We start from the raw sequence: 12695 nt of genomic DNA, 5'->3' as shown, positions 1-12695 counted from the left end.
GACAGAATGTCTCTCACCCAACGGTCTTTGACCTGTGACAGCCAAATGTCGCCAAAGCGGGAGAGCCTGCCACCGACCAAGGATGCGGAGAGAGGAGGCTGAGAGTCATGAGGAAGCCGTCTTGGTAACGGTTCTTCCGGCTGGCTTTTTTGGGCGTGATTGAGTCCGCCAAGAATCTGAGCCCCTCTGATCCTTTTGAGTCCTTTTGGACGAGTAGAATTGGGACCTGCCTGAGCCTCGAAAGGACCGAAAACCAGACTGTCCCCTCCTCTGTTGGGGTTTGTTTTGTCTGGGCTGAGGTAAGGATGAATCCTTACCCTTGGAGTGTTTAATGATTTCATCCAAACGCTCACCAAACAATCGGTCACGAGAAAAATGCAAACTGGTTAAGCACTTCTTGGAAGAAGAATCTGCCTTCCATTCTCTCAACCACAGGGCTCTGCGTAAAACCACAGAGTTGGCTGACGCCACCGCCGTACGGCTCGTAGAGTCTAGGACAGCATTAATCGCGTAAGACGCGAATGCAGACATTTGAGAGGTCAAGGGTGCCACCTGCGGAGCAGATGTACGTGTGACCGTGTCGACCTGTGTAAGGCCAGCTGAAATAGCTTGGAGTGCCCATACGGCTGCGAATGCTGGCGCCAACGACGCTCCAATCGCTTCATAGATGGATTTTAACCAGAGCTCCATCTGTCTGTCAGTGGCATCTTTAAGTGCCGCCCCATCTTCCACTGCAACTAGAGATCTGGCTGCAAGCCTGGAGATTGGAGGGTCCACCTTGGGACACTGTGTCCAGCCCTTGACCACGTCAGGGGGAAAAGGATAGCGTGTATCTTTAAGCCGTTTGGAAAAACGCTTATCTGGATAAGCGTGGTGTTTCTGGATTGCGTCTCTAAAGTCAGAGTGGTCCAGAAAAGTGCTTAATTTACGCTTGGGATACCTGAAATGGAATTACTCCTGCTGTGAAGCTGCCTCCTCCGCAAGAGGAGCTGGTGGAGAAATATCTAACATCTTATTGATGGACGCTATAAGATCATTCACTGTAGCGTCACCATCCGGGGTATCTAGATTGAGAGCGGCCCCAGCATCAGACTCCTGATCAGTTACATCCGCCTCATCACACAGAGAGTCGTCCCGCTGGGACCCTGACCAGTGTGATGAAGTTGAGGGTCGCTCATAGCGAGCCCGCTTAGGTTGTCTGGGACTGTCGTCCGAGTCAGAGCCGTCACCCTGGGGTGCATGTGACACCCCCGGAGCTAGGAAGTGGTCTAGCTGAGGGGGACAAGGTGGCAATGAATCAACAGTGCCCATGGTCTGAGTTACTGGTCTAGACTGCAATGTTTCAAGAATTTTAGACATAGTCATAGACAATCTGTCAGCAAAAGCTGCAAACTCCGTCCCTGTCACCTGGACAGCATTCACAGGTGGTTCTCCCTGGGTCACCTCTAGCAGTGGCTCCGGCTGAGCAATTGCCACAGGGGCCGAGCACTGCACACAATGGGGGTCAGTGGAACCTGCCGGTAGAGTAGCCCCACATGCGGTACAAGCAGCATATAAAGTCCGTGCCTTGGCACTTTTGCTTTTTGCGGACGACATGCTGTTGTCTCCTTGAGAAATCTAAGGAGGGTATATAGCAGAAAATCACCAGCGACTGTACAGTGCAAAGTATTGCCAGCACAAAATACAAAGTACACTATGGCACAAGTGGGGGAGAGCCCTTGAGGGCTGCTTACCGCCCGCTGAAAAGCGGGTGTGAGGTCGTAGAATCCCTTGTCTGAGTCTCCCCGTCTCCCCTCTGCAGCTCAGCGTGCAGGCAGGAATGGCTGCCGGCGTCCTGTGAAGAGGGGCGGACCGTGGGCGTCACAAACAAAAGTGCGGGAAACTGCGTCCCACTGTGCCTAGTGTGAGGGCTGGAGTATGTAAAACAGACTCCAGCTCTTAGCGCTGCTGGTCTGTACAGCGTCCCGCCCTCCTCCTGACTGGCAGGTCTGGGGGCGGGAACGATACGAACTAGGCCGCAAAAGCCGGGGACTGTAGTAATCTAGCGCGGCCGTCATATATGCACGGCCAGCGCGGAAGTCCCCGGCGCACCACAAATCCCAGCCGCGACGCAGTAAAAACTGACCCCCGCGGCCGGATCGGCCGATCGTACTAAGTCACCTCACTCAGCAGAGCTGTAGTGAGTAACGGCACAAGCGCAGCAGCGCTGTTTACCCCGGCGCACTAACACACCCAGCAATGCTGCAGTGTGCGTGCGATAAGCACGGGGACACGGAGTACCTTGATGGAGCAGGGTCCTGTCCCTGAGGAAAAAACTCCGCTCCGTATCCAGCAGATCCTCCAGGGGCTGTGGATGGAGCACGGCCTCAGTGCCCGGAGACCGGTAAAGTCCCACTTCACCCAGAGCCCTAATGGGGATGGGGAAGGAATCAGCATGTGGGCTCCAGCCTCCGTACCCGCAATGGGTACCTCAACCTTAACAAACACCGCCGACAGAAAGTGGGGTGAGAAGGGAGCATGCTGGGGGCCCTCGTATGGGCCCTCTTTTCTTCCATCCGACATAGTCAGCAGCTGCTGCTGACTAAACAGTGGAGCTATGCGTGGATGTCTGGCCTCCTTCGCACAAAGCATAAAACTGAGGAGCCCGTGATCCCACGGGGGGGTGTATAGCCAGAAGGGGAGGGGCCTTACACTTTTAAGTGTAGTACTTTGTGTGGCCTCCGGAGGCAGTAGCTATACACCCAATTGTCTGGGTCTCCCAATTAGGAGCGACAAAGAAATTCTTTATTTTTATGTGACCTGTGTGTTCTCCAGTACGTGTTACACGGATCACAGTGTCCGGTCATTGTAACACCTGTGCTGGTGGCAGAAAAAGGACATGTCGTTGTGTGACGGGCAGTGTGAAAACATGGATGTTTGACCAAGCCCATTGATTTTAATGGGTTTACATGACTCCGGTACGTGTGAAAACGGATGTCACATGTACCGGAGACATGGATGTGTGAAGGAGGCCTAAAGAAGCATTCTTTCAAGCAGTGTATCCCAATCCAGAGGTGAGGTACAATTTGAGGCGATGCTTTTAGTATAGCTGACCATGTAGTGGATTCATATGAATTTTCTGCAGCATATCAGCAGCATTTCTGCATGTATTATGTGCAAGTGTTGTTGAGGATTTTGCTGTGAATTTCATCTTATGAATTGAAAAAGGTGAATTTGAACTGAAAATCCACATTCTGGATCATTTTTGCACATGCAGAAAATATCCACAAAGAATAGATGAGATTTTTAAAATATCTACTTAGCTACATTATGATAAAACCAAAAGAATGAGCTGGGATATGAGTTGCGCTTAGAATTTGCAGATATACCATGTTCATATTGGCCATTAAACACCGCTTTACGTTTTTTTGATGTAAAATAGTGTTTACTAAGTACCCTATGTTTATTAATATGTCCATATTATTTTTATGTTGGGTTTTGCTGCATTATGATGAGGATTTTCCACACTCAAATCTGTGGGAATTAACCCTTACCGTACAGGCGTGTTAGCTTTTCTTACAGGGAACACTTGTCAAGGATATAGCCGTGGTAAAAGTTAGGTAACTCTGATATTGTAACTCTTCTGCTAATGAACCGACATGTTACATTTATTTATTTTATACATTCGGCCGAAAAGTCCTTCCACAATTAAAATCACTAAACACATACCTCAATAAATCGCAACATGGACAAATCACTGGGAAGAGCCCGGAGCTTATTGTTTGAAAGACACATATGACTGACCAATAACATGTGGTCTAGGTGATACAATCGTGTCAAATCCTGAGAAGAGAATGATAATGTAATGTAAAGTCATTATGTAAAGTATCTATGCCTGTAATGATATGACTGTACATATTACCTTATCTAAAACAATTATCACATTTGCCTCAGCATATTCCATTTTTAAAATCGCATTTTCTATCTGGAACTTGCTGCGGAGGTCATCATAGTAACCAGAACGCATTGGGTCCACAACCTATGAGGAAATGAGGAACAGAGGTTTACTGCACAATTACTACACTTCCTTCATGAGGTGGAACAAATACTCGATCCTTCTTTGACCTGGTTATGTAATTATCCTTTATTTTCTTACCAATATATTATAAAACCACTATGGTCAGGTCTCATCAACGTCAACAATTACAGACTTCAATGGAATCCCCAAATCATTGCCCAAGTACAATATACACTTGACAAGCAAAAGGGTAACAATGTTTTGAATTTTTGACTTTAAGGCTCCATATCTCACCAACCAAATAAGGTAGTCTCACATTCGAGGCTGTAGTGTATAGTGAGATATGGAGCCTGAATGTTACATAGGTTGGAACTAGACCTGCAGTAGGTCCATCTAGTTAAACTTTCCTCCACCAATTCCAGTATGCATTTTGCCATTAAATCATTTATAATCAACAATGTTGTGTGTACTGAGGAAATCATCCAGCCCTTTTTTAAAAGCTGTTATAGTATCTGCCATCACTACCTCTTGTGGTAGGGCATTCCACAGTCTGACTGCTCCAACTGTAAAGAACCCCTTCCTATTTAGCTGCTAGAATTGCTTTTCTTCCACTCGCAGTGAGTGTCCCCTGGTCCTTAGTATTGTCTTTGGAAGAAATAAGTCATGTGCCAGTCCTTTATATTGACCACATATGTACAGTCAGGGCCAGAAATATTTGGACAGTGACACAAGTTTTGTTATTTTAGCGGTTTACAAAAACATGTTCAGAAATACAATTATATATATATAACATGGGCTGAAAGTGCACACTCCCAGCTGCAATATGAGAGTTTTCACATCCAAATCGGAGAAAGGGTTTAGGAATCATATCTCTGTAATGCATAGCCTCCTCTTTTTCAAGGGACCAAAAGTAATTGGACAAGGGACTCTAAGGGCTGCAATTAACTCTGAAGGCGTCTCCCTCGTTAACATGTAATCAATGAAGTAGTTAAAAGGTCTGGGGTTGATTACAGGTGTGTGGTTTTGCATTTGGAAGCTGTTGCTGTGACCAGACAACATGCGGTCTAAGGAACTCTCAATTGAGGTGAAGCAGAACATCCTGAGGCTGAAAAAAAAGAAAAATCCATCAGAGAGATAGCAGACATGCTTGGAGTAGCAAAATCAACAGTCGGGTACATTCTGAGAAAAAAGGAATTGACTGGTGAGCTTGGGAACTTAAAAAGGCCTGGGCGTCCACGGATGACAACAGTGGTGGATGATCGCCGCATACTTTCTTTGGTGAAGAAGAACCCGTTCACAACATCAACTGAAGTCCAGAACACTCTCAGTGAAGTAGGTGTATCTGTCTCTAAGTCAACAGTAAAGAGAAGACTCCATGAAAGTAAATACAAAGGGTTCACATCTAGATGCAAACCATTCATCAATTCCAAAAATAGACAGGCCAGAGTTAAATTTGCTGAAAAACACCTCATGAAGCCAGCTCAGTTCTGGAAAGGTATTCTATGGACAGATGAGACAAAGATCAACCTGTACCAGAATGATGGGAAGAAAAAAGTTTGGAGAAGAAAGGGAACGGCACATGATCCAAGGCACACCACATCCTCTGTAAAACATAGTGGAGGCAACGTGATGGCATGGGCATGCATGGCTTTCAATGGCACTGGGTCACTTGTGTTTATTGATGACATAACAGCAGACAAGAGTAGCCGGATGAATTCTGAAGTGTACCGGGATATACTTTCAGCCCAGATTCAGCCAAATGCCGCAAAGTTGATCGGACGGTGCTTCATAGTACAGATGGACAATGACCCCAAGCATGCAGCCAAAGCTACCCAGGAGTTCATGAGTGCAAAAAAGTGGAACATTCTGCAATGGCCAAGTCAATCACCAGATCTTAACCCAATTGAGCATGCATTTCACTTGCTCAAATCCAGACTTAAGACGGAAAGACCCACAAACAAGCAAGACCTGAAGGCTGGGGCTGTAAAGGCCTGGCAAAGCATTAAGAAGGAGGAAACCCAGCGTTTGGTGATGTCCATGGGTTCCAGACTTAAGGCAGTGATTGCCTCCAAAGGATTCGCAACAAAATATTGAAAATAAAAATATTTTGTTTGGGTTTGGTTTATTTGTCCAATTACTTTTGACCTCCTAAAATGTGGAGTGTTTGTAAAGAAATGTGTACAATTCCTACAATTTCTATCAGATATTTTTGTTCAAACCTTCAAATTAAACGTTACAATCTGCACTTGAATTCTGTTGCAGAGGTTTCATTTCAAATCCAATGTGGTGGCATGCAGAGCCCAACTCGCGAAAATTGTGTCACTGTCCAAATATTTCTGGACCTAACTGTATTTCTACATATAAATGAGATCTCCTCTGATAAGTCTTTTTTCTAAGAAAAACATATCTAACTTTTTCAACCTCTTATCATATGGGAGGCCTTCCATTCCTTGTAGTGGTCTAGTTACCTGCCTCTGAATTGACTCTAACTTCTGTATGTCCTTTTTCAATTGTGGAGCCCAAAACTGGATCCCATATTCTACATGTGGCCTTCTGCCATAAGTTCAAACATTTTTACCCTTTTGCTCGTCGGTATAAGCAGTGTCACTATATCCTATCAGCAGAAGACATTTATAATTAGATAAATGCAGATGATCAAGTGTCACAAGGGCCAGCCTGTCTTTTTTTTCTCACCTAAACCATGAAGACATGCTAATTCCCCTCCATACAAAAAAAAAAAAAAAAAAAAAGTGTCCTACTGTGTCTCCAGCATGTAACTTATGCAATATGCATCTCTGTAATAGACCAATGTGAATAATCAGGATCAATATAAAATAGGTGTGGTGAACTGCTGTGTAGATATTGTATGAATTATTTATCAGTGACAAATTATTAAAAACAGCTTGTCAGCAGTTTCGTGCTGCCTGGGGCAGGGGCAGCATACAATATAGATAGGCTCTCATTATATAGAGCTATGCAATTTTCTGAAAGCAAAGCCTCAAAAACAATCCAGGCACGGAGATATAAGTCCACCGACTGGCTTGTTTTACCTTTTCCTCACCCAGTTTTGCATGACTGATGGGTCTCTCCATATGTGCATATAGGGAGAACAAGCTCCCTCTAAGTAAATGTATTTCTCACTGTCCAGGACATACGGTACATGTTACACTGGTCAATAAGGTCTTAAAAATTGCTGGAGCTCGGCTTTAGTTTGGACACAATGCTAAGGGCCGCTTTACACGCTACGACATCGCTAGCAACTGTTAGAGATGTCGAGTGCGATAGCACCCTCCCCAGTCATTGTAACGATATGTGGTGATCGCTGCCGTAGCGAACATTATCGCTACGGCAGCGTCACACGCACATACCTGCTCTGCGACGTCGCTGTGACCGCCGAACAATCCCTCCCTCAAGGGGGAGGTGCGTTTGGCGTCAGCGCGACGTCACTAAGCAGCCGCCCAATCAAAGCGGAGGGTCGGAGATGAGCGGGACGAACATCCCGCCCACCTCCTTCCTTCCTCATTGCTGGCGGGATGCAGGTAAGGAGAGGTTTGTCGCTCCTGCGGTGTCACACGTAGTGATGTGTGATGCCGCAGGAACGAGGAACAAAAACGTTACTGCAGCAGCAACGATAATTGAGATTAGGGGGTGATGTCACCGATTAGCGATTTTGAACGTTTTTGCAACGATTCAAAATCGCTAATAGGTGTCACACGCAACGACATTGCCAACGCGGCTGGATGTGCGTCACAAAATCCGTGACCCCAACGACATCGCTTTAGCGATGGTCGTAGCGTGTAAAGCCACCTTAACTCACTAGCAATGTTCTAGATGTGGTTAGCTGCTAGAGATTCAAAATGTGTGGATGTAACTCAGCTTTGTCATGTCTCTCTGTATAGACACCTGTGTAGACAGGAGGTCACTCTTTGACATCTATCAAATCTATCTTGGTAGCTCGAAGCCAGCTGACCCCCCCAGCTTCAACTTGCTTGTTCCTTTGCATGTCCTCCGATGCATCTAAAGATATGATTTCTGCTTTGTGTAAGTGAGCAGAGATACTATATAGTAGTGAAGTCTATACAATGGTTGTTAGAAGCAAACACGGGGAACATCTGGCCAAAAAAAGTTGGACAACATGCTGGTAAGGGGTCAATAAACAATAGAAGCTTGACATGAGGAATGTTGAACAGGATTTACTTGTTGGTAATTTCTAACCATATAAACAACCTCTAAAGGTTTTGTATATGCATTGTTTGGTAATACTATATGTCAATCCTATTGCCTTTATTAGAGGACACACCTGAGCTAGGAATGGACAGCTGGCCTCAGGTCTTTGTCATAAATTCCTTTCCTAAGTGCAAGGACACCTTCACAGATAGATGATGACCTTAGACAACTACCACTTTGACCTACTTTGTAAATGACCCTTGACTCTCCAATCCATTTTGAACCCAGGAGTCTCATCCTCAACAGTGTGAACAGGAATGTTTATGTTCCTGGAGACTGACCTGATTGGATGACACTGTGTGGAGGTGTTAAAGGGATGGGCAAAAATTGTCTGTGTGATCATACATAGGTAGCCCATTTTTATGTGTCTCCCATCTTCCACTACCTTTTCCCTTTCTTTGTACCCTTGGCTCTGAGATTTGTATTTTTGCAACACTTCAAAAACAATTAGTTATACAAAAAAATTAAACAATAAAAAGTTGAGGCTAATATCCAGTTTCCTGAACAATCAATATCATGAACAATTCAGTGTTTAACCAGTAAAGGAAAAAAAAGAGAATTTTGTTTACTTACCGTAAATTCTTTTTCTTATAGTTCCGACATGGGAGACCCAAACCATGGGTGTATAGCTTCTGCCTCCGGAGGACACACAAAGTACTACACTCAAACGTGTAGCTCCTCCCTCCGGGCTATATACACCCCCTGGATGACAATCTACCCAGTTCAGTGCAAAAGCTGAAGGAGGACATCCACCCATAAGTAGAGATAGAGTAAAACTCGGAATAACCGTAACTCTGACTACTAACAACAGCCGGTGAAACACACGGAACAAAAAAACTGCCAACAGGCAACAGGGAGGGTGCTGGGTCTCCCATGTCGGAACTATAAGAAAAAAAATTTACGGTAAGTAAACAAAATTCTCTTTTTCTTTATCGTTCCTTATGGGAGACCCAAACCATGGGACGTTCCAAAGCAGTCCATGGGTGGGAATAAACCAAACTGAGAAGTAGGCAAAACCTAACTTCACAAATGGGCGACAGCCGCCTGAAGAATGCGTCTGCCCAAGCTCGCATCTGCCGAAGCATGAGCATGCACTTGGTAGTGCTTCGAAAAAGTGTGCAGACTGGACCACGTGGCAGCCTGACAAACCTGCTAAGCCGTAGCCTGGTGCCTGAAAGCCCAGGAGGCACCGACAGCTCTGGTCGAGTGCGCCTTAATCCCTGGCGGGAGAGGCACCTGAGAACACTGGTAGGCATCGGTGATAGCCGACCTGATCCAACGAGCTAGGGTCGGTTTAGAAGCAGCGAGACGTTTGCGCTGACCAGTGGTTAGCACAAAAAGTGAGGTGCACCGCCTAAAAACGGCGGTGCGTGACACATAGATTCGGAGCGCCCGCACCAAATCCAAGGAATGCAACGCCTTTTCAAAGCGATGCACAGGGGCCGGACAAAGAGAAGGCAATGAAATGTCCTGGTTAAGGTGGAAAGGGGACACCACCTTAGGGAGAAAGTCCGGAGACGGACGAAGAACCACCTTGTCTTGGTGAAACACCAAAAAGGGGGATTCCGAAGAGAGCGCAGCCAAATCAGAAACTCTCCTGAGAGAAGTTATGGCTACTAGAAAAACAACTTTCTGTGAAAGTTGAAACAAGGGAACCTCCCTGAGAGACTCAAAGGGGGGTTTCTGTAAGGCCGTGAGGACCAGATTAAGGTCCCAGGGATCCAAGGGCCGCCGGTAAGGAGGAATGATGTGAGATGCGCCCTGCATGAAGGTGCGCACCTGAGCCAGTCGGGCGATACGCCGCTGGAACAATACCGACAGAGCCGACACCTGTCCCTTGAGGGAATTGAGGGACAGTCCTAGCTGTAGACCGGACTGTAGAAAAGACAGGATGGTCGGCAAGGAGAACGGCCAAGGAGCATGGTCGGAAGAGCGACACCAGGACAGGAAAATCCTCCAAGTCCTGTGGTAAATCTTGGCCGAGGAAGACTTCCGAGCCTGAGTCATGGTGGAGATGACCTCAGAGGGAATGCCTGAAGCCGTCAGGATCCAGGACTCAAGAGCCACGCCGTCAATCTGAGAGCCGCAGAATTCTGGCGGAAGAACGGACCTTGAGAGAGAAGGTCTGGGCGGTCCGGGAGATGCCACGGCACCTCTACGGACAGACGGAGCAGGTCTGGGTACCAAGCTCGCCTGGGCCAGTCCGGAGCAATGAGTATGACTCGACGGCCCTCCATTCTGATCTTGCGCAGAACCCTGGGCAAGAGCGCTAGAGGGGGAAACACATAGGCCAGACGGAACTGAGACCAATCTTGAACCAGTGCGTCTGCTGCGAAGGCTTGAGGATCGTGGGAGTGAGCCACGTAAACCGGAACCTTGTTGTTGTGCCGGGATGCCATTAGGTCCACTTCCGGAGTGCCCCACTTGCGGCAGATTGATCTGAACACGGACGGATGCAGGGCCCACTCGCCGCTGTCCACGGTTTGACGGCTGAGGTAATCGGCCTCCCAGTTTTCCACGCCTGGGATGTGGACTGCAGACATGGTGGACTTGGAGTCCTCCGTCCACTGGAGGATTCGTTGAACCTCCAACATCGCCAGGCGGCTGCGAGTCCCGCCCTGGTGATTGATGTAGGCAACCGCTGTCGCGTTGTCCGACTGAACTCGAATGTGCTTGCCCGCCAACAGGTGGTGAAAGGCTAGGAGAGCTAGAAACACAGCTCTGATCTCCAGCACATTGATCGAGAGGGCGGATTCGGACGGAGTCCAAGTGCCCTGTGCTCGGTGATGGAGAAATACTGCTCCCCAACCGGAGAGGCTGGCATCCGTGGTGAGGATCACCCAGGACGGAGTCAGGAAGGAGCGTCCCTGAGACAGAGAGAGGGGCCGAAGCCACCACTGAAGGGAGCTCCTGGTCTGTGACGACAGAGCCACCTGCCTGTGCAAGGAAGAGATCCGCTTGTCCCAACAGCGGAGAATGTCCAGCTGCAGGGGACGCAGATGGAACTGAGCAAAGGGAACCGCTTCCATGGACGCCACCATCTGACCCAGCACCTGCATGAGGTGTCTGATGGAATGACGGCGGTGCCTCAGCAGAGAGCGCACCGCCAGACGAAGGGACTGCTGTTTGACTAAGGGCAACTTGACAAGTGCCGGCAGAGTCTCGAATTGCATCCCTAGGTACAAAAGCACCTGGGTCGGGATCAGAGTGGACTTGGGCAGGTTGACAAGCCACCCGAACTGAACTAGCGTGGCGAGAGTGAGAGAGACACTCCGCTGGCAGTCTGCACTGGATGAGGCCTTGACTAGAAGGTCGTCCAGGTAAGGAATCACTGCCAACCCCTGGAGGTGCAGGACCGCAACCACTGCTGCCATGACCTTGGTGAATACTCGAGGGGCCGTGGCTAAGCCGAAGGGGAGAGCCACGAATTGAAAATGTTCCTCTCCGATCGCAAAGCGTAGCCAACGCTGGTGTGAAACCGCAATAGGCACATGCAGATAGGCATCTCTGATGTCGATGGATGCCAGAAAATCTCCTTGGGTCATTGAGCCAATGACCGATCTCACAGATTCCATGCGAAAGTGCCGCACCTGAACATGCTTGTTGAGAAGCTTGAGATCCAGGATGGGTCGGAAGGAACCGTCCTTTTGGGGACTAGAAAGAGGTTTGAGTAGAAACCGCTGAACCGTTCCCGGGCGGGAACCGGAACAATTACACCGTTGGCCTGCAGGGATGCCACGGCCTGAGAGAAGGCGGCGGCTTTGGAGCAGAGGGGGGTGGACAGAAAAAATCTGTTTGGCGGGCTGGAAGAAAATTCTATCCTGTAGCCGTGGGAGATGATATCCCGCACCCACTGATCGGAGACGTGTTGCAACCACACGTCGCCAAAGTGGGAGAGCCTGCCACCGACCAAGGACGTTGCTGGCGCGGCCAGATAGTCACGAGGAGGCTGCCTTAGTGGCAGCGGCTCCTCCGGTCTTTTGAGGACGCGGCTTTGCGCGCCAGTTGGATTTACGATCCTTGGCTGCGGTAGTGGACGAGGCCGAGGGCTTAGAGGATGACCAGTTAGAGGAACGAAAGGAACGAAACCTCGATTGGTTCCTGCCCTGGACAGGTTTCTTGGCTTTAGCTTGTGGCAAGGAAGTACTCTTCCCGCCAGTAGCTTCCTTAATTATGTCATCCAGCTGTTCCCCAAACAGCCGGGACCCAGCAAAAGGGAGACTCGCAAGGTACTTCTTAGAGGAAGCGTCTGCTTTCCACTCTCGAAGCCACAAGATCCTGCGGATCGCGAGGGAGTTAGCGGAGGCCACCGCCGTGCGGTGAGAAGCCTCCAGGATGGCAGACATGGCGTAGGATGCAAAAGCCGAAGCTTGAGAAGTTAAGGCATCCATCTCAGGAATAGAGTCCCTGGAGAGGGAATGAATCTCCGCCAGAGAGGCAGAGACTGCCTTAAGAGCCCACACTGCCGCAA

At 48.3% G+C, this 12695-nt stretch overlaps 1 protein-coding gene across 1 annotated transcript in view; it reads right to left on the bottom strand.

The window, feature by feature from the left end:
* Positions 1 to 12695, bottom strand: part of RABGGTA (Rab geranylgeranyltransferase subunit alpha) — a 170413-nt gene that overhangs the window by 16062 nt on the left and 141656 nt on the right. The window contains exons 14-15 of the mRNA XM_075318985.1: positions 3902 to 4018; positions 3709 to 3822 (exon numbers count right to left, since the gene is read on the bottom strand). Coding sequence (XP_075175100.1) covers positions 3709 to 3822; positions 3902 to 4018 — 231 coding nt within the window. The remainder of the gene's footprint in view (positions 1 to 3708; positions 3823 to 3901; positions 4019 to 12695) is intronic.

Source organism: Anomaloglossus baeobatrachus, chromosome 1 (assembly GCF_048569485.1).
Source record: "Anomaloglossus baeobatrachus isolate aAnoBae1 chromosome 1, aAnoBae1.hap1, whole genome shotgun sequence".
Lineage (NCBI taxonomy): Eukaryota > Metazoa > Chordata > Amphibia > Anura > Aromobatidae > Anomaloglossus > Anomaloglossus baeobatrachus.
The sequence above is the reverse complement of the archived record's forward strand: the minus strand, read 5'-3'. Positions and strand labels throughout refer to the sequence as shown.